The sequence below is a fragment of the Myotis nattereri genome, assembly GCF_964212035.1.
Source record: "Myotis nattereri genome assembly, chromosome: 2".
NCBI classification, from domain to species: Eukaryota; Metazoa; Chordata; class Mammalia; order Chiroptera; family Vespertilionidae; genus Myotis; species Myotis nattereri.
Window position 1 is genome coordinate 97926086 of NC_138076.1, and position 20789 is coordinate 97946874.

Consider the following 20789-nt stretch of genomic DNA (forward strand, 5'->3'; position numbering starts at 1 on the left):
TTAATGATGTTAATTCTACCAATCAATGAATATGGTATACTAGAGGCCTGGTGCATGAAATTTGTGCATGGGTGGGGGAGGAGCCCTCAGCCTGGCCTGCACCCTCTCCAATCCAGGACCCCTTGGGGGATGTCCGATTGCCTCTTGTAATCTGGGACCGCTCGCTTCTACCTGCTCTTCTGCCTGCCTGATCACCCCTAACCCCTCTGCCTGCCTGATCACCCCTAACCACCTCTGCCTGCCTGCCTGATCACCGCTAACTGCTCACCTGCTGGCCTGATTGCCCCTAACCGCCTCTGCCTAGCCCCACACCCAGGACCTGGGCTTCCCTCCCTCTGGCTGGCCACAGGCACCCAGGACACAGGCCGGCTTCGCCCGGGCAGGCCGCAGCTGTAGGGGATTGTGGGCAGGCGGCTTTGCCCGGGCCACAGCCACAGGCACCTGTGACCGTGGAGCAGGCGGCTTGTCCCTCTCCTGGGCCACAGCCTGGCTGGTCCCCATTCCTCTCTTGGGAGCTCATTTGTGCCTGGCTGGTCCCCATTCCTCTTTCATGAGCTCATTTGTGCCTGGCTGGTCCTCATTCCTCTCTTGGGAGCTCATTTGTGCTTGGCTGGTCCCCATTCCTCTCTCCCCAGTGTTGAGTGTCTGAGCCATTATGGCGTGAGGGTGTGACAACCATTTTTGCATGTTAACTTTTTATTATATAAGATTCTTCCACTTGTCTTTATCTTTTTTCAACGTCCCATAGTTTTCTGAGTACAAGTCTTTTACCTCCTTGTTTAAGTTACTTCTTAAGTATCTTAATTTTTTTTTATGGTAATAGTAAGTGGGATTGTTTGTTTAGTTTCTCTTTCTGAGAATCCATTTTTAGTGTATTGAAATGCCATCGATTTCTGGGTGTTAATTTTGTATCCTGCTATGTTGCTGAATTCGTTTATTAAATCTAGTAGTGTTTTTGATGGTGTCTCTAGGGTTTTCTATGTACAATATGTCATCTGCGAATAATGAGAGTTTTACGTTCTCCTTTCCAATTTGGATGCTTTTTTTTTTTCTTGTTTAATCACTGTGGCTAAGACTTCCAATACTATCCTATATAATAAAGTGGGAATATGCAAATTGATCGTCACTTCGCTACAAAGATGTTGGCACCCACAGCAGAGAAGGGGTTTCTGTAACACAAGATGGCTGCACCTACAGCAGAGGCCGAGTTTCTGTAACGAGCCTTAACGAGCAATCAGCAGGGACCCCAGGCCACGCCCCCCCCCCCCCTTCCCTCAGCAGGGCTTGACAAGGGTAGGACTGATCGGGTCTGGATCTAGCCCAATGGGGGTGGGGCCTGCCGGGTCTGGGTCTCACACAATTTCGAGGCACACATGGGTGGGCGAGGACTTGAATCTGGGTCCCGTGGTGCACCCCAGACTCTGACAGAAGGAAGATTTTCATGTACATGTTACTAAGTTTCTTTCATCTCTGACACTTCTATTATAGAGAAAGGGCAAATAGCAATATTAAAATATTTCCTCTAATTAATCCCCTTTAATGTGCACAAATTTTGTGTACCGGGCCACTAGGGTTGAATAAGAGTGGTGAAAGTGGACATCACTGTCTTGTACCTTTTCTTAGGGGGAATGTTTTAGTTTTTTCCCATTGAGTATGATGTTGGCTGTAGGTTTGTCATATATGGCCTTTATCATGTTAATGGATGGTCCCTCTATTCCCACTTTGCTGGGAGTTTTTATAAAAAAAGCAGTTGTTCCCCCTCCCAACCCCCTGCTCCCCAGAGGGACAAAACCTGCCTGGATAGTAATGGTCTGCTGGTGATGGATGTCCTCTGCCATATGAGGGAATGACTTGGCTCAGGAAACTGTGGTGTTTGCATTCCAAGCTCTAACCCCAGAGCCCCTAACCCTGACTTCTGCTCCTACAGCTCCAGTGCACTCTGCCCTCCCTCTGCTGGAGTTCATGGTGAGTGGGTGCACACTTAATTTTGTGAGTTGGCCTTTTAAGAAGGTGCCTGCATTTCCAGCTGTCTCTCCCTGGCAGACTGCAATTCGGCTGCTTTTCACAGACATGATATGTGGGAACCCTTCTCAATTCTGGTGCTCTTAGCTGGGGGCCCAGCTTGGGGATTAGACTCCAGAGTTCTCAGTAGGAACTCCCCTCTCCCCCAACAGCTCAGATATCCCTCCAGAACTTCAGCTGATGTCTGTGGGAGCCCCGCTAGCCCTCTTGCACCTCTGCACTTCCTACCAGTCTCTTTGTGGTCTCCACTTTCCATCCTTGGTTATCAGGATTCTCTCCAGCTAGTCTTCAGTTGACTATTCAGGATGGTTTTTCTGTATTTTAGTTGTAATTTCAGTTTAATCCTGGGAGCTTGTCATTGTTGCTTCCACTTATTCCACCGCCATTTTGCATATCGTATCTATGCACACATTCTTATGGAAGATTTTTGTGATGATAAATATGCCAATATTTAGTGCTTTTGATATTTTTTGCAAAATTCTTCATCTGAATTATGGTATAAGTTTATACTACTATCAGTGGTAATGGGGAGGTCCTGTTTTTTCCCAGTATTCATCAACATTGGGAAAATTTTCATCTTTCTCAGATTTAGTTATGGAAATAAATTGTGCGTGTTTTTGTTTTTAGTAAATCTGGTAATTTTTTATTTTGTTCATTGCTCATTTTACTGTTTTGTGAATTGCCTGTGTACATTCCTGGCTGTTATCTTCCTCCTCAGTCTGTATTTCAAAATAAATATATTTACTTATTTATTTTTGCCACTATAAATGAATTGTTTTATATTTGCTTTTTTGTTTACATATTTGACAGCTGTTGATATTTATGTCTTGATTTTATATCCTACTACATTATTAAATTCTCTTACTGTTTGTAATAGTCTTTACAATGTCTCTTTTGGGTTTTTCAGATATGCATTCATATCATTTGTAAATAGAGACAGTTTTCCCTTTTACTATCCAATTTATATGGCCTTAACTACTTTCTCTTGTCTAACCATGTTTAGCATCACCTCAATACAGTGGGTAATAGGAGTAGAGATATTGAATGCTTTTGTCACAACTCTGGAAAGAGGAAAGCCCTAAGGTTTCACCATTTAGATAGTTGCTAGATTTTGACCTGAGGTATATCACGGTAAGGAAATATCCATAGTTTTTTTATTTTATTGTTTCTAACATGAATGTGTGTTAAAATTTTCAAATGCTTCTTTTGCATTCATGAATGAATGTGTTTTTATGACTTTTCTTCTTAAGTCTATTAGTATAATCCTATACTAATAAAAGGCTAATGTGCAAATTGAACAGTGGAACAACTGGTCACTGTAACACGCACTGACCACAAGAGGGCAGCTCAAGCGCTGAGGATGTCTGTCAGTTGGACATCCCCCAAGGGCTCCCGGACTGTGAGAGAGTGAAGACTGGGCTGAAGGACCCGGCCCCCCGGCCCGAGTGTACGAATTTCGTGCACCAGGCCTCTAGTCTGCATGTGTGTGTGTGTGTGTGTGTGTGTGTGTGTGTGTGTATCTAATATGTTAAGTGTCTGCCTGACTGATAACTATGATGCGCACTGACCACCAAGGGCAGAAGCTCAACGCAGGAGCTGCCGAGCTGCAGTAACTTGGCAGCAGCGATTTTCGGGTAATGCACCTCGAAAACAGGAGGGAGCCTGATTCCTCGCTGGACCGTGCAATTCCACCTTCAGCCGTGGGTTATGTTATTGCTGGGGTACTGTCAGCCTCGAATTTGGCTTACTACACACTTGTGTTTGCGTTCCACACCCTATATGACACCAACTTTGCAGAGTGCCCTCTCATACTCGGGACCCCTCAGGGGATTTTAGAGAGTCAGTTTAAGCTCAATTCCTGCAGGCCAGGCCGAGGGACTCGCTCACTCCACAGATGCCCTTTGAGCCTTGAGCCACCCCAGCTGTAGCCAGCCAGGGAGGGACCATGGGAGGTTGGCTCCAGGGCGTGTCCGGCCCGTCTTGCCCAGTCCTCCCCCACCAGCCACCTTCTAATTAACTACAGGTCCGGTGCATGAAATTAGTGCATGGCGAGGGGTCCCTCAGCCCAGCCTGCACCCTCTCCAATCTGGGACCCCTCGGGGGATATCCAACTGCTGGCAGTCAGACTTCCCACTTGCAATCTGGGACCGCTGGCCCCTAACTGCCCACCTGCCTGCCTGATCGCCCCTAACCCCTCTGCCTGCCTGCCTGATTGCCCTTAACCCCTCTGCCTGATTGTCCCAACCCCTCTGCCTGCCTGCTTGATGGCCCCTAACTGCCTCTGCCTGCCAGCCTGATCGCCCCTAACTGCCTCTGCCTGCCAGCCTGATCGCCCCTAACTGCCTCTGCCTGCTTGCCTGATTGCACCTACCTTGCCCCCCTGCCAGCCTGATTGACCCTAACTTGCTCCCCTGCCGGCCTGATCACCCCTAACAGCCTTTGCTTCGGCCCCCGGCCTAAGCCACAGTCTGGCCTCCCTTTGCATCAGGTGACCTGGTGGATCAGGGGAAGGCACTGTCCCCATTAGCCTGCTGCTCCTGCCACTACTGGCTTGAGCCTGGGCCCTTCGCAGCCATCCCTGGCTCCCTGAATCTCGGCCCTCACAGCCTCTGGTCCAGAAGGTCGTTTGGAAGATGTCTGCCTTAATTAGCATATTATCATTTTATTAGTATAGATTTCCTTTCAATGTTCACGAATCTGTGTACCAGGTCACTAGTAAATTCCATTTGCACATTTACAATATTTATAACACTAGAAGCCCGGTAAACGAAATTTGTGCGTGGGGGGGTTGGGGGGGCCCCGCGGGCTGGGGCGGGGTTCCCTCAGCCTGGCCTGCACCCTCTCCAATCTGGGATCCCTCGCAATCTAGTACCACTGACGCGTAAGTGCTCACCTGCCTGATGCCCCTAACTGCTCTCCCCTTCTGGCCTGATCCCTGTAACTGCCTATCTGCTCTCCCCACCTGGCCTAAACACTCTTAACTTCCCACCTGCTCTCCCTTTCTCTCCGCGCCTTCAGACCTTGGCACAGGAGTGCTGAGAGATCCCTGCCGAGGCCCTGCCCCCATCCTGACACCTCCTTCCAGGCCAGGAGGCACAGTGGGCCTGTGTGTGCATCTGCTGGGGGGACTGCCCCTGGCGGCAGCCTCATGTCTCAGTGGCGCAAGTCCCTGCCCCCATCCCCACCCTCCAGATCCTGTGTGCATGCAGCCTGTTGAACGGTCGTGACTGGGACACCGTTAGGACAAATTAGCATATTACCTCTACACACACACACACACACACACACACACACACACACTAGAGGCCCAGTGCAGGAATTCATGCACCAGTGGGGTCCCTCAGCCTGGCCTGCGGGATTGGGCTGAAACCGGCTCTCTGACATCCCTCGAGGGGTTCCAGATTACGAGAGGGCACAGGCCAGGCCAAGGGACCCCACCGGTGCATGATCGGGGCCGGGGAGGGACATGGAAGGTTGGCCAGCTGGGAAGGGACCGTAGGAGAGCTCCAGGGCGTGTCTGGCCCATCTTCTCAGTCTCTATTGGCCATAATCCAGCAGCAAGCTAACCTACTGGTTGGAGCGTCTGCCCTCTGGTGGTCAGTGCACGTCATAGCGAGCAGTTGAGCGGCATTAACATATTATGCTTTGATTCGTTGAACAGCCGACCATTCAACTGGACACTTAGCGTATTCGGCTTTTATTATGTAGGATTATATTACTGGATCTCCTAATGAAACTTCATTGCATTTCTAGAGTAAAACTCACTTGGTCATGTTTTAAATTTATAGATATGCTTCTATTTTCTGACTACCAGATTTATTTTTTGTATCTGTTGGATTTTGCTACTTTGTTTGGTTCTATTTTAGTCACATTTCGGGATCAATCTTTTTGTCTCTCTTTTTCCTATTCTGTTCAGTTTGGATTCTCTGTCCAGAATTTCTCCTCATTGTGAAACACTGTCTTAGAGGGGCACTCCATTTTGTTATTTTCAGTCTTGTGCTCTGCCAAACCTTACTGCATCAAGGTTCCATTGTTCTCAGCCATGAGCTCAGCCCTATGGATTCTGTTCTCATCTTAGCCCTTGATGCTTTCTAGAGTTTTCTTGTGGGTGATTTAGGGTTCTCCTGCCCTAAAGACTGTCAGAAACCTACTAGATCCTAGCCCAGGTGTGGGCAAACTTTTTGACTCGAGGGCCACAATGGATTCTTAAACTGGACCGGAGGGCCGGAACAAAAGCATGGATGGGGTGTTTGTGTGAACTAATATAAATTCAAAGTAAACATCATTACATAAAAGGGTACGGTCCTTTGTTTTTTTAGTTTTATTCACTTCAAACGGACCGGATCCGGCCCGCGGGCCATAGTTTGCCCACAGCTGTCCTAGCCACTTCCTCCCCATACATAGTCATTTACCAGTATTTTCACTTTCTAATATTTGGGGTTCTTAGGTAAAGCTTGTTTACTATGTTTTGGTATAAATGTTGTCCATGGGTCTTTGGTCTGGAATATTTAGTCCTGTCTGTTTATATCGGAGAGATTGGAATACTGCCATCTGCTTGACAAAAATTGGTATAATGAATAATACAGCAGTTGGATTCAGTCTACCTACATGTTATTCTTGAAAATATTTAAGGCCTAGTCTTAAGACTAATTATGACCAGGAAGAAACTTACTTACTATACAAGTAACCAGATGTCTTTATGCCTTGTTTGCTACATCCCTGTGGCAGTTGTTTTCCAAAGTGTATTCCTTAGAATGCTATGATTTAAGACAGCAGTGGGAATCTTTTTTCTGCTAAAGTCCATTTGCATATTTATAACATCATTTGTGGGCCATACAAAATTATTACCTTAAAATTAGCTTGCTATATTTGTCAGACAGTTAATAACTCACTCCTAATGCCTTGGCAGAGCCAGACAAAATTATTTCATGGGCCTTATATGGCCTGTGGGCTGGATGTTCCCCACCCCTGATTAAAAGATGTTCCACAGTCATGTGCTACTGAGATAGTAAAATATTTTTGGAAAATATAGCACCATACATCCTTGTTTTGGTGATTCTCTTTTTAGTGCATATCCTATATAATAAAAGCATAATATGCAAATTGACCTAACGGCAGAATGACTGGTCACTATGACACACACTGATCACCAGGGGACAACGCTCAATGCAGGAGCTGCCCCCTGTTGGTCAGTGTGCTTCCACAGGGGGAGCGCCACTCAGCCAGAAGCCAGGCTCACAGTTGGTGAGCACAGCGGTAGTGGCGGGAGCCTCTCCCACCTCTGCTGCAGGCAGGTGGTAAGCAGCAAGGGGTCCTGGACTGTGAGAGCCCCGGGCTATGAGAGTGATGTCTGGGGGGATTGAGTCTAAGCCAGTAGGCGGACATCCCCCAAGGGGTCCTGGACTACAAGAGAGTGCAGGCTGCGCTGAGGGACCCTCCCCCCACCCAGTGCATGAATCTAGTGCACCAGGTGTCTAGTAAATATTATAAAGGCTATAATGAATTCTATAGTAAGTTAACCTCTTTAACTTCATTTAGCCTAGAATTTCTTAGTCTTACAGAATTTTGAAAATAAAAATAAGTTATTTTTACTGTACTTGTAACTTCAATATGTCCTTGTCAAAGGGAAGAGTAATATATCAGGATTATTATTTAAGATTTCATGCTGAATAATGAAGAGGGAGAAGCATATAGTTATGCAAGTTAAAGTTTGTTTTGTTTCTCCTCTCAGTGGTTTTGTTGACAGAGGTTGACAAACTCACCAGAGATGCTCAACATGCCTTGCGTAGAACCATGGAAAAGTATATGTCTACCTGCAGATTGATCTTGTGTTGCAATTCTACATCTAAAGTGATACCACCTATTCGTAGTCGATGTCTGGCAATTCGTGTGCCTGCTCCCAGCATTGAGGATGTAAGTCAAGTTATTTGTTTTCACTTGGAGTGAAGTGTGTCAGTAATTCAGGAACATCTGTGGTCTGGATGCTAATCATTAGTAGATGCAAAAACCAATATATATAGTAGTAAATACCAGTAGTAGTAGATACCAATATAGGAAAAGTGTTCTTTGCTTTAAATTATTGTTTACCTTAAATGAGTAGGTACAGTCAAACCTCTGTTCTCAAATGTCTCCTATTTCTAACAGTTGGGTTCTCAACCAAGTTGTCCTTAAAAAAAAGTCTCAGTTGTTGAACAACCCTTTCATGCTGATGCCTCAGCATGAGAAAAAGCAATAAACAAAGGAGAGAATGCTAGTCAGTTTACCCCTAAACCTCACATTGTTAACATTTCAGGAAATTGTATTGTGAATATTTTTGTGGTTTTATTTATTTACTTAGAGGCCCAGTGCATGAAATTCGTGCCCTTGGGGGCGGGGTAGGAGGTGTCCCTGTGGGATTGGGCCTAAACCAGCAGTCGGACACCCCTCTCACAATCCAGGACACTGGCTCCCAACTGCTCTCCTACCTGCCTGATTGCCCCTAACCGCTTCTGCCTGCCAGCCTGATCATCCCCTAACCACTCCCCTGCCAGCCTGATCAATGCCTAACTCCTCCCCTGCCAGCCCGATTGACCCCAACTGCCCTCCCACGCTGGCCTGGTTGCCCCTAACTTCCCACCCCTGCTGGCTTAGTCACCCCCAACTGTCTTTCCCTGCAGGCCTGGTCACCCCCAACTGCCCTCCCCAGCCGCCTGGTCAACCCCAACTGCCCTCCCCTGTAGGCCACTGGTTCCCCACAACTGCCCTCCCCTGCTGACCTGGTTACCCCCAACTGCCCTTCCCTGCAGGCCTAGTCACCCCTAACTGCCCTCCCCTGCCGGCCTGGTCGCTCCTAACTGCCCTCCGCTGCTGACCTTATCACCCACAACTACCCTCCCCTGCTACCCATCTTGTGGCCATTTTTGACCACATGGGGCTGGCCATCTTGTGTGAGGGCGTGATGGTCAATTTGCATATTACATCTTTATTAAATAGTATTTTATCTTTTTGTTTTTGTTGCTGGTAAAATGGATGATTAATACAACCTTAAAACATAAAGAGGCCATCAAGAGTTCTAATGTTTCTAAGGGTGTGAAAGAAACAGTGGTCACAGGCAATTGAAGAGGTAGAAAAACTGTTGATTTAGATAAAGAAAAATCAGTTAATGTGTGACTGCATTTCCAAGGCAGTGATATGTGAAAAAGCAAAGACATTGCATGCTGACTTCCTGAAACACACCCCTGGAGTGAGTGGTAAAGTGATTTCTTTAAGGCTAGTAGGGGGTGGTTTAATAAATTTAACAAAAGAAGTGTTTCTTTATAGAGTAAACAGTATACCAGACATGTATTGTATATAAAACAGGGACTCATTTGGAGGACTGGAACGAATAAATTGAATTTACATTATTTCTAATGGGAAAAAATGATTCAGTTTTTGAGCAAATTGCTTCTTGAACAGTCTTCTTGAATGAATTTAGTTTGAGAACTGAGATTTCACTATATTATGAATTTTACTAAACTATGGAGAGTTTAGGTATTTAGTGTCTTTTGCCTCAACCTGATGTACTTGGCTTTGGAGGACACTTGAGTATGGAAGAAATAGGTTTTGCCAGGAGATGATGTGAGAATACCAACTGTTTGGGTAAGGGACCAAAGTTAGGTGAAAGAACATTATATATAGGAATGGCAAAGTAGATTTACAGTTGTTTGTATGGAAAAAAACATACAGGTGATAATTATTATAGTAGCTTTCTTAACTCAGAATGTCACTCACAACTGTAAACCTATTTTTGCCCACCCGTGTGTGTGTGTGTGTGTGTGTGAGAGAGAGAGATATTCTTAATAGCTATCAGTAAAATTTTTAATTCTCACAATAAGGAGTTTTCCTGCCATTAGTAATTTGGGGCAATTTTATGCAAAGTATGGATAATATGTGACATTGTATTAGTTGCAAAGTTGTAAAATACCTTTATTTTATCTCTCAGTTGTACAAATTTTAGGAGTAATACAGTTAAAAGGGTTAATAAAGCAGGCAGGATTACCAGTTTCACCACTCTCATGGACACCATTCTTGTCTTAGTCCGTGCAAATAAGGCCTTCTTAGTTGTGTGGAATTCAGGCCAGGTGGCTCAACTTGGCAGCCCTGTTTTTGCCACCAACTTGGGACCCTGTGTCTCCTCTCAGCTGCCCTGAGGAGATTGGAAGGCTTGGACCTGGGACCAGGTCTTTTCCCAGTTGCAGAACCAGCTGCTCCTTTTCCTAATAGTTAGGCAAGATCCCTGGCTTCCTGCTGAAGGAGAATGTGGGTTTGGGTAGGATAGTAACCAAAAAAAGTGGGGATCTATGAAGATGTTATCAACAGAAATTATTTCAATATACTGTTTGACAGATTGCTCATTTTAAAAAATTATTTTATTGTAGATTTGCCATGTTTTATCTACTGTGTGCAAGAAGGAAGGTCTGAATCTCCCTTCACAACTGGCTCGTAGACTTGCAGAGAAGTCGTGCCGAAATCTCAGAAAAGCCATACTCATGTGTGAAGCCTGCAGAGTTCAACAGTGAGTTAAAGAGGCAGTTAGCACCAGAAACATTTTGGATAATAAGCATGCTTCCATTTAGTTTATTGTGTTTTCTTTTTGTCATATAGATATCCTTTTACCGAAGATCAAGAAATCCCTGAAACAGATTGGGAGGTGTATCTGAGGGAGACTGCCAATGCTATTGTCAGTCAGCAGACTCCACAAAGGTAACCAGTATAAAAGATGACTGTAAAAGTTTGGTCATCAAGGTAGTACAGCTATTCTAGTTTTAGGGTAGTGGATTTTTATTAGCACCATGCAATTTAGACTTATAATTAAGTAGTGAATCTAAAGATTAAACTTTTAAAAAGGGGGGAGGATAAAATTTTAGAAATTTAATGATTTAGAATACAGTGGAATCTCGGTTCTCGAACTTAATTCGTTCCAGAAGGCTATTTGAAAAGCAATTTGTTTTAAAACCTAATTATTTTTTCCCATTAGAAATAATGTAAATTGAGTTAATCCATTCCAGACCCCCAAATGTTTCTTTTTTTACCTTTCTCAGTTGCCTGTGAAAATTGTTTTGTGAGCACTTTCACTTAACAAAGTCAGCACTCTTAATGGCCTCTTTATGTTTTAAAATTGTGTTAATTGTCCATTCCCCTTACCATACTCAGTAGCCAGATCAGACATGTGAACACCTCTGTTATAATTGGCAATTATATCTTTTTAAGCTCTAGTTTTTATTCTCACAATTTTAGTTTCCACTTTGCTGCTATCACTAACCTTAGAACCCATGGTGTCTTACTATATGTATTTAATAATAGTAGACAGTAACAAAGGCAAAAACAACAAAAACAAGAAAATATTAATAGCACAATTTCCTGAGATGTTAACGCGAAGTTTAGCAGTATATTGTCTCATACTCATGTATTCTCTCCTTTGTTGCCTGAGAGGCAAGTGTCTGATGATACAGGTGTCAGCATGAAAGAGTTGTTGGTCAAGAACTGAAGTTTTGTTTGATACCTGAAACATTTTTTTCATGAACACCTTGGTCTAGAACCAAATTGTTTGAAATGGAAGATGTTCGAGAGAACCAACATTTGACTGTAGTTGGTGTGGTATAATGGCTTTTATTAAGCTGTTTACATGTAAATGTGGAACTTATACATAAATTAAAACACATCTTGGAATTTTTAGTTTTTCTTTTAGGATTGCAGATGACTTATGTTTCTAGTTTTTTAATATAAAAAACAATATATAGCTTTATAATTGACACCTCATATGCTAGAAAGACACGAGACTATGAGTCAGACTTTAACTAATTTTTAGGTATGATATAGTTCTGTTAAGAATAGTATTGTGTATATGCCGTTAGTATTTAGAAAGTGTATTGTGACACACCGATACACAGTTGATTCCATTTATTTCTGTGTGTCTGTTACTCAGGAGTGGCCATACTGAAATGCTTCAACCACTAGTTGTTTGATTTATGACAGCTTTGATTGAGAAGGGCAATCTGCTCTTCTCTAAATCAAGAGTGATAGGTTTAAGATCCACTCCCTTTGGCAATCCTGGAGAATGTTCCTTGGGCTCACCAAGACACAGCCTCCTACTCTTACTGTCTGTCAGAACTAGAAACCATCTTTAGATTTTATAGAAGGTAAGTGATTGTTTTAGGAAACAGAATAGATTGAGTGCAACCACTGAAATTTAAGCTTCCCTCGTTTATTCATCAGATATGAATTTTAATTTTTATAAAAGAGTCCTCAAAGGATTTTATAATATGTACTCTTTGGCTATCATCTAGATTAGTGGAGGTGTATAGTCATATATAATGGGTACTTAGTATTTCATCAGGGTTTGCTTTGGATTCCCATTCAATTATTTTAGTTGAATAGTTTGCAACAAGTGTCAAGTATCATAAAATAGTCTCTTCAGAAAAGAAACCTTGACTTTAGGAAAAAGTGTACAATCCATTTTGTACAATGCTGAGTAATTGAAGAAATGTCAGCCTTTAAAGATAAAATTCAAACAAAACATGTCTAATGAGTCTTAGTTTTGTAAAATATTTCTAAACTGAAGATGACTTCCTTCTTTTTGTTGTGATTTTAAAAAAAACTGATGATAGTAGTAGAAATTATTATTATTATGCTTTAATAATCATGTTTTAATTTTGAGATACACTACCATGTCCAAGAATAATCAAGGGCTTTGGAATCAGACTTGAATTAAAAGGCTACCTCCACCATATGAGTTTTGATGGAAGCTTAACATCTCTGAACATTAAGTTTTTTTCAGTAACAAAGTGATGGTGTTTGGAATTAATAGTGTACTGCAGTAAACTTCGTATAGAGTATGGGATTAGAGCAGGAGTAGAGAACCTTTTTTCTGCCAAGAGCCATTTGGATACTTCTAACATGATTTGTGGGCCATGTGAAATTATCAACTTAAAAATTAACCTTCTATATTTGGTCAAGCATTTAATTAATTCACCCCTAATGCCTTGGCAGGACAAGACCAAATAAGGCCCGTGGGCCAGATGTTCCCCACCCTGTGTTAGAGAAATGCCTGTCAGACATTGGAAGGGTATAGACTTTGGAGTAAGAGAGATCTGTGCTTAAATCAAGGTTCTGCTGTGGTCAACTTTGTTGACTTAAACTACCTGAGTCTTAGTTTTTTCATCTAAAAATAGATGGAGATAATACCCACTCATAGCTGGTGTGAGGACTGATTTTTAAATTATTAGTTATAGTATATTTCACATAGCAAGTGCTTAAAAACATGCTGGATTTAAAAACAAAAACAACTTTTATTAAGCTTTATTATGGCACAGCTTCATAGTCCTGGATTCCCAGAATGGGGTTTGAACTTCTACTTTTAAGAAATCTTTCATAAATCACTTTCCTGATTAATCTGAAATAATAGAACATCTGTGATATTATTTTAGTGATGATTCAGAACATTTTTTTTCCCCTTTAGGGTAGGTAAATTATATATTTATACTAATAAAAGGGTAATATGCTAATTACACCAGGTCGACGGGACATCTTCCAGTCGTCCGGTCTTCCTTCCCGACAAAGCCACGGTGGCGGGGGCTGAGGCAGAGGTGGTTAGGGGCGATCAGACAGGCAGGCAGATGAGTGGTTAGGAGCCAGTGGTCCTGGATTGCGAGAGGGATGTCCGACTGCTGATTCGGGCCTAAACTGGCAGTCGAACATCTCCTGAGGGGTCCCGGATTGGGGTGCAGGCTGGGCTGAGGGGCACCCCCCTCCCCTGCACAAATTTTGTGCACTGGGCCTCTAGTTTATATGTGTGTGTGTGTGTGTGTGTGTGTGTGTGTGTGTGTGTGTGTGTGTATAGAGAGAGAGAGAGAGAGAGGGAGAGAGGAAGAAATAAAGATTCTTGTGTTTAGAATTTTAATGATCATTGTTTTCCTTACTGTCTTAAAATGCCTTGTATATTTCTCTCTACTCTTGTGAAGGAGAGAAATTTTATGAGAGGGGTCTAGAATTAAAGGCTCAGAGTGGAAATGCTCATGTTGACTTATGCAGCCTGTTTTTATGCTTACCTATAATGACAGGACATCTTTGTTTCCTTGCCATATTGCTTTTGCACTCTAGGCAGTAGAGTGCAAAACCACTCGCCTGCCTGGCTGATCACCCCTAACTGCCTCTGCCCGCCTGCCTCATCACCCCTAACCACTCTGCATGCCTGCCTGATTGGCCCTCACCACTCTGCCTGCCTCATTGCCCCTAATCATCTCTGCCTCGGCCCCTGCCCACGGCAACTTTGTCAGGAAGATTGTCCAAAGGACGTCCAGAAGGTTGTTCAGCTGTCTGGTCTAATTAGCATATTATGCGTTTATTATTGTAGATATCATCCTTATATCCCTTGCTCACTTGTGTAATTGACCAGTGATTCTTTAATCTTTTTATGATTATTTTCTAGCTGTTCTAGGTATCATTTATTTGGGTGGGAAAAAATAAACATATTACTTAGTGTGTCATGAAAGTATGCTAAAGTCCATGGTGTGAAATAAACTCAACCTTCACTGTTCATGAAGTCTTAATATAATACTGAATATAAGTTTTGTCTAACTTTAAAAGAGTTCTGTAAATTTTCTTTAAAAAAAATGAACTGAAATTAGAAAAAGCTTCTGTATGTGTATGCTAAGTATGATAAGCCATTTAAGAAAATGTTTGTATTGGATTGTTTGTTTAATTCATAAAGTTAAACAGCACAGTAGGTACTTGGAAAAATTACCTCTTATTTTTATCACAAAATATTACTATGTTTTATGTAGGCTCCTTGAAGTTCGTGGAAGACTCTATGAGCTTTTAACTCATTGTATTCCTCCTGAAATAATAATGAAGGTAACCTGATTTCACATCTTGAATCTTTTATAAGCATAAAATTTGCAATCATAAGATAACACTCACTTCTTATACAGTTCATTAATTCAGCAGATATTTTTTGAGTGTCTACTGTATGTCAGGCATCATAAGGGGGATGATGAAGAAGACAGGAAAGGTCCTGCCTTCAGAGAAGTTACATTTTAGTAGGGTCAGATTAGAAACAAGTAAAGAAGCAAAAGGATTTCAGAATGTTTTAAGTGTTAAGAAAGAAGTAACAAGGTGAAATAAGGGAGAGTGGAGCCATGGAAGGTCAGCAATAGATTCTCTGAGGAAGGTTATGCTTAAGCTGAGACTTCAAGGATTAAAAGAAGGGAATTGTGTAAATGACTGGGGAACAAGTATTTCAGACTACTAGATTCAATGAACATGGGAAATGAGGTTAAATGTGTAGGCAGAATCTGAATTATGATATATTGTAAGGCACAGCTTTAGAGTTGGTCTGTCAGCTACCTACCTAGCTAGATTGATTTGTTAGGAAATGCAGGGTTTTTTGTTGTTGTTTATTTGTATTTAAATGGTAATATTAACATGAAAAAATTCAGTGACCCAACTATACAAAAAAAAAATGAAGGTCTGCCCTTTCACTTCCATAAGGATAACCAGTTTTAACAGACCTCTATTCTGTTCACATGGAAATACAGTAGGTCCTCGAGTTACCTTGGAGATCCGTTCCTACGGCGCGACATAACACGATTTTCGCCATAAGTCGAACCCACCTACATAAGCACCTATGTCACTCACATAGAGCACATACACAGCAGTAATGAAGTGAAACAGTAAAAAAATTTAAAAGAAAGATAATTCCTGACTTTTACTTGTGGTAAATAAATAATAAAAAACATAGAGCACATCTAATCTAATAAAAGACAAAAAGGGTAATTAATCGTACCTCCGCTATGCTTCCCATTGGCTAATTAGGGCGATATGCAAATTAACTGCCAACAGAGATGGCAGTTATTTGCGTACGTAGGTGTAGGTGCAATGATGGGAGGCGAAAGGGGAAGGATGGAAGAACAGTGATCAGAAACCTAGGTTGCAAGCAAGAGCTGGGTGGCAGGGCAAAGGCGGCCCTGTGATTGCATGGCGATCAGAGGGAGAGAGAGCTGGGGCCAGGCGTGCCGCCTGGCCTGCATCCTGTGGTCGCCATGGCGATCGGAGGGAGAGAGACCAGTGGTCTGGTGGTTGCCATGGCGATCGGAGGGGGAGAGAGCCACATCGGGATAGGAGAGCCAGGGCACAGGCGAGGCGGCACCCCGGCACCCCAGCACCTGACATGCAAAGGTTGGGGATGAAATGACTTTTCCCAACCACATCTGCAAATCTCCTGGGGAAGGCATCACTGAAGAGTTCACAACAACTCTCTTACTTGGCAAGGAAGAAAACAGTTGGCAACGAAAACAATCCCTTACATCAAAGTTAAGGTCCCTCTGAGTAAAAAAGAATATTTCCAACGTAAAGGAGGGAGCAGGCAAAAATAATAGGTTCTCGTGACTTCCACTGAAGTTTGAGCATATGACAGAGTCAAAACAAGCATACAAATTAAAACAGACAGGTGACATTCAAATGACCCGAATCAACTGTCACTGTGTTGTCCCAATAGCACCAATGCTTATGTTATAATATAGTTTAAAAAACATACAAAACAAGTCACATGATAAGAGAGGTTCAGCTTCTAAAGTAAATTGAATATGTTCTTTAAAAATTCTCACGTCCTCCCCTCTGACTATAATTCTTAATTTTCCAATCAGAAGATTACCCCAGGTGATCCAGTAACATGTAGAACTTCAGTAACCTAACTTATTTAAAACAAACAAACATCGCAACCATTTTTAAAATATTTAAATTGATATTTTAGGGTTAAAATTATAGAAGATACTTAGATCCAAATATATTTTCTGAATAGAAAATATTTCAGCTTTTGATTTAAAAAAAATAAACAAAATAATATATAAGCGACACATTTTCCCAAGGAACTCTGAATTAGTACCTTTCCTTCTAACTTTCTTCAAATTAAGAGAATCTATGGAGTTCCCTATACTGCACAAGTTTTAATGAAAGTAAGACTTTCTAAGAGCATCAAATACATGTCTTCTTATTTACAAACATACATACTCCTCTCTCTCTCTCTTTAAAATATATTCTTACTGATTGAGAGAGGAAGGGAGAGGGAGAGAGATAGAAACATCAATGATGAGAGAGAATCATTGATCGCCTGCCTCCTACACGCCCCGTACTAGGGATCAAGCCCACAACCGGGGCATGTGTCCTGATCTGGAATCAAACTGTGACTTCCTGGTTCATAGGTCGATGCTCAACCACTGAGTCACACCGGCCAGTCTCAATTCTTATTTATAAATTCATTCCAAGGACATAATACAGCTTGAAAAGCTTTGGAAGTAGTTTCAAAAAAACTAGCTTTTAAGTAACAAGAAAACAGTTATAGAAGAAAGTTGAAATTAAAAGAAAAAAATCGTTTTAATTTATTAAAGAGTGGGAACATCCTCCATGAAATGTGTACCTTGACTGTGGATGGCTGGGTGGCCTTATCACAGCTTAGGAATTCAAATGCTTTTTACAATGTAAAGAAAGAGAGTTTTCATCTCATTTCTCTCCCAGGGTAGATGTCTGTCAATAGAAGGTGGACATCAATAAAAGCAGGGGCTTGCACAATCAATCAGAAAGTCAGCAATCTATGAATAATCCAGAACCCAGTAGTTATCTCCTCTGCCACACACCCTCCCTCCCAGCCAGTGAGCCAGATAATTACTCTCAAGTCAAGCTAAGTGCCCCCCAGTCACAGTGGCCCAATGCTGACATAGAAAGCATACAAATAATTCTCACTCTGGCATAAAAGTGACAACTTTCTTGGAAGAAAAGCAGATACTGTAAATTTCTCGAAGTCTTCCTGAAATAATTTTTTAAGTAATTTTTACTTCTTTAGAAAAAATGCATGCATGGCAAACCATCTGTAATAAAAGGCCCATTCTATAAAATTTTACCTGGTCCTACTCATATCTGCAATTATAATCATATTTACAGACAAATATATCTATATTAATAAAAGCAATATGCTAATTAGACTGGGAGACCTTCCAGATGTTCTTCTGGACAAAGCCATGGTGGCGGGGCTGAGGTCGAGGCGGTTAGAGGCCAAGAGGGGAGGGCAGTTGTGGGTGATCAGGCTGGTGGGGGGCAGGGCCGTTGGGGGTACGCAGACCAGCAGGGTGGCCAGTTGGGGGCAAGCAGGCCATCAATGGGGGTCAATTGGAGGTGATCAGGACAGTGTGCGGGGGCAGTTTGGAGCAAGCAGGCCAGCAGGGGGACAGTTGGGGATGAGCAGGCCAGTGGGGAGGGAAGGTAGGGGCGAGCAGGGGGGGCAGTTTGGGGTGATCAGGCTGGCGGGGGGGGGCATTTGGGGGCAAGCAGGCCCGCAGCAGGGGGGGGGCAGTTGGGGGCGATCAGGCCAGCAGGCAGAGTGGTTAGCAGCAGGCAGGCAGGCAGGCAGGCAGGTGAGCGGTTAGGAGCCAGTTGTCCCGGATTGCGAGAGGGATGTCCGACTGCTGGTTTAGGCCTGATCCCTGTAAACTGGCAGTAGGACATTCTTTGAGGGGTCCCAAATTGGCGAGGGTGCAGGCCAGACTGAGGAACACACCCTCCCCCGTGCATGAATTTCGTGCACTGGGCTACTGGTATGTACATATGTCAAAATGACGGAACTTTTTTAATAAATAAATGGAAGGTGGTGACGTAACCATGAAACGACGTATGTCTGACATAACCCGAGGACTGTCTGTAAGCCCATAGTGTGTGTGTGTGTGTGTGTGTGTGTGTGTGTGTGTGTGTGTAGTTTCACAAACCTTGACAGTCTTCTGCACTATGTTTCTCATTCAACATTGTAACGTGTGTTTGTTCATGACAGTCCATATTTACCTTACTCTCTTTTTTTAAAATATATTTTTATTATTGATTTCTGAGAGGAAGGGAGAGGGAGTGATAGAAACATCAATAATGAGAGAGAATCATTGACCAGCTGCTTCCTGCATGCCCTACACTGGGGATTGAGCCCGCAACCCGGGCATGTGCCCTGACTAGGAATCAACGTGATCTCCTGGGTGATAGGTCAACTCTCAACCACTGAGCTATGCTGGCTGGGCTACCTTACTGTTTTTAATGTATGAATGGGATTCCATTGTATATTATAGTTGTATTTTTTTAAATGTGGTCTGTATTGGTGGAACTTTAGGTTGCCATATAGATTATTATAATTAATGTTGTAATAAGCATCTTTGTACTTACATCTTTGCATCCTCGTACATTTAAGTATTGAATTATGCTAAATAATTGCCACATTTTTACATTATAGAAAAGTACACTTTGTTTTTTTGCTTTTGGATGAATATAAAAAAATTCAGGATTTCACACATAAGAAAAGAACATGTTTCACTTGAAGCATGTTTTCATTAAGTGAGACTTGAAGAATATGCATCATGTAGTTCTGAACATATTTAACTTAAGATTTACTTCTGTTTTGAATGAGAAATAAACCTTGTTTGGCTAATATCCTTTTAAAATAATTTTTTAATTACTAATTATCTTTCTTTAGGGCCTTCTCTCAGAACTTTTACATAATTGTGATGGACAACTGAAAGGAGAAGTGGCCCAGATGGCAGCTTACTATGAACATCGTCTGCAGCTGGGTAGTAAAGCCATTTATCACTTGGAAGCATTTGTGGCCAAATTTATGGCACTTTATAAGAAGTTCATGGAAGATGGATTGGAAGGCATGATGTTCTGACATTTACCAGTAATTCTTCTTTATATGTCTCACTATCAGCATTTACGTTCAGTTTATATTGCAGGAGCTGCAGGTAAAATAAACTAACTTTACTTAATCATGTCCTTTTTTAATTCCTCTGTGAACCATTAATCATTACTCTCTAAGTTAAATAATTATTCCTATACTATTGAAGTATATTTAAAGGGCACAACTAGAAATTTCAGAGTCCATGATTTTATTTTAAAAATTTGCTATCCAAATATGCAATGTTGATCCTCCCATTTTCCAGTTAATCTCTCACCTGCTGAAGGAAATTTGCACATAGAAAAACAAAGATTAGTGCTAATCTTTGGGCTCAGTGGATAGAGCATCTGCCTGCCATTGAAGGGTCTTAGGTTCTGTTCTGGTTAAGGTCACATATCTCTGTTGCAAGCTCTACCCCTGGCCCCCTTTGAGTGCATGCAGGCGTTAACCAATTGATGTGTCTCTCTCACATTGATATTTCTGTGTCTCTCCCCCTCCCTTCCACTCTCTAAAAATCAATGGAAAAATATCCTCAGGTGAGGATTAACAAAAATAAAAAATTAATAAAGCAGAGATTATTTTCTATCCTCCAGTTGAGTATTTTTGGCCACAGGTACGTAACTATTTGGTAAGTCATTACCTTTAGTAATATTTTCCTCAACCAAGAATTACATATATATTTTTTAAATATATTTTTTAAATATATTTTTATTGATTTTTTCTCAGAGAGGGAGGGAAAGGGATAGAGAGAAATATCAGTGAGAGAGAAACATTGATCATTTGCCTCCTGCACACCAACCAAGGTGCATGCCCTTGACCGGAATTAAACCCGGGACCCTTGAGTCTGTAGGCTGACGCTCTACCCTCTGAGCCAAACCGGTTAGGGTAAGAATTATATTTTTGCAGAAAATATAAGAATTAATTTTGAAATACAACTAACATGGGTGTGGAAAATATTGAGACTGCAAAATCCAACCTTCATTTCAGTGATTCAGATTTGGTATTAGATTGACTAGTAAGTAATAAGCATGTTTTTATTCAGTGTTTGAGACTT

At 42.1% G+C, this 20789-nt stretch overlaps 1 protein-coding gene across 1 annotated transcript in view; it reads left to right on the forward strand.

Annotated features, from left to right (window-relative positions):
- Nucleotides 1-20280, forward strand: part of RFC3 (replication factor C subunit 3) — a 47285-nt gene extending 27005 nt beyond the window's left edge. The window contains exons 5-9 of the mRNA XM_081083034.1: nucleotides 7754-7935; nucleotides 10419-10555; nucleotides 10645-10743; nucleotides 14823-14892; nucleotides 19538-20280. Coding sequence (XP_080939160.1) covers nucleotides 7754-7935; nucleotides 10419-10555; nucleotides 10645-10743; nucleotides 14823-14892; nucleotides 19538-19729 — 680 coding nt within the window. The 3' untranslated portion in view covers nucleotides 19730-20280. The remainder of the gene's footprint in view (nucleotides 1-7753; nucleotides 7936-10418; nucleotides 10556-10644; nucleotides 10744-14822; nucleotides 14893-19537) is intronic.
- The last annotated feature ends 509 nt before the right edge of the window (nucleotides 20281-20789 follow it).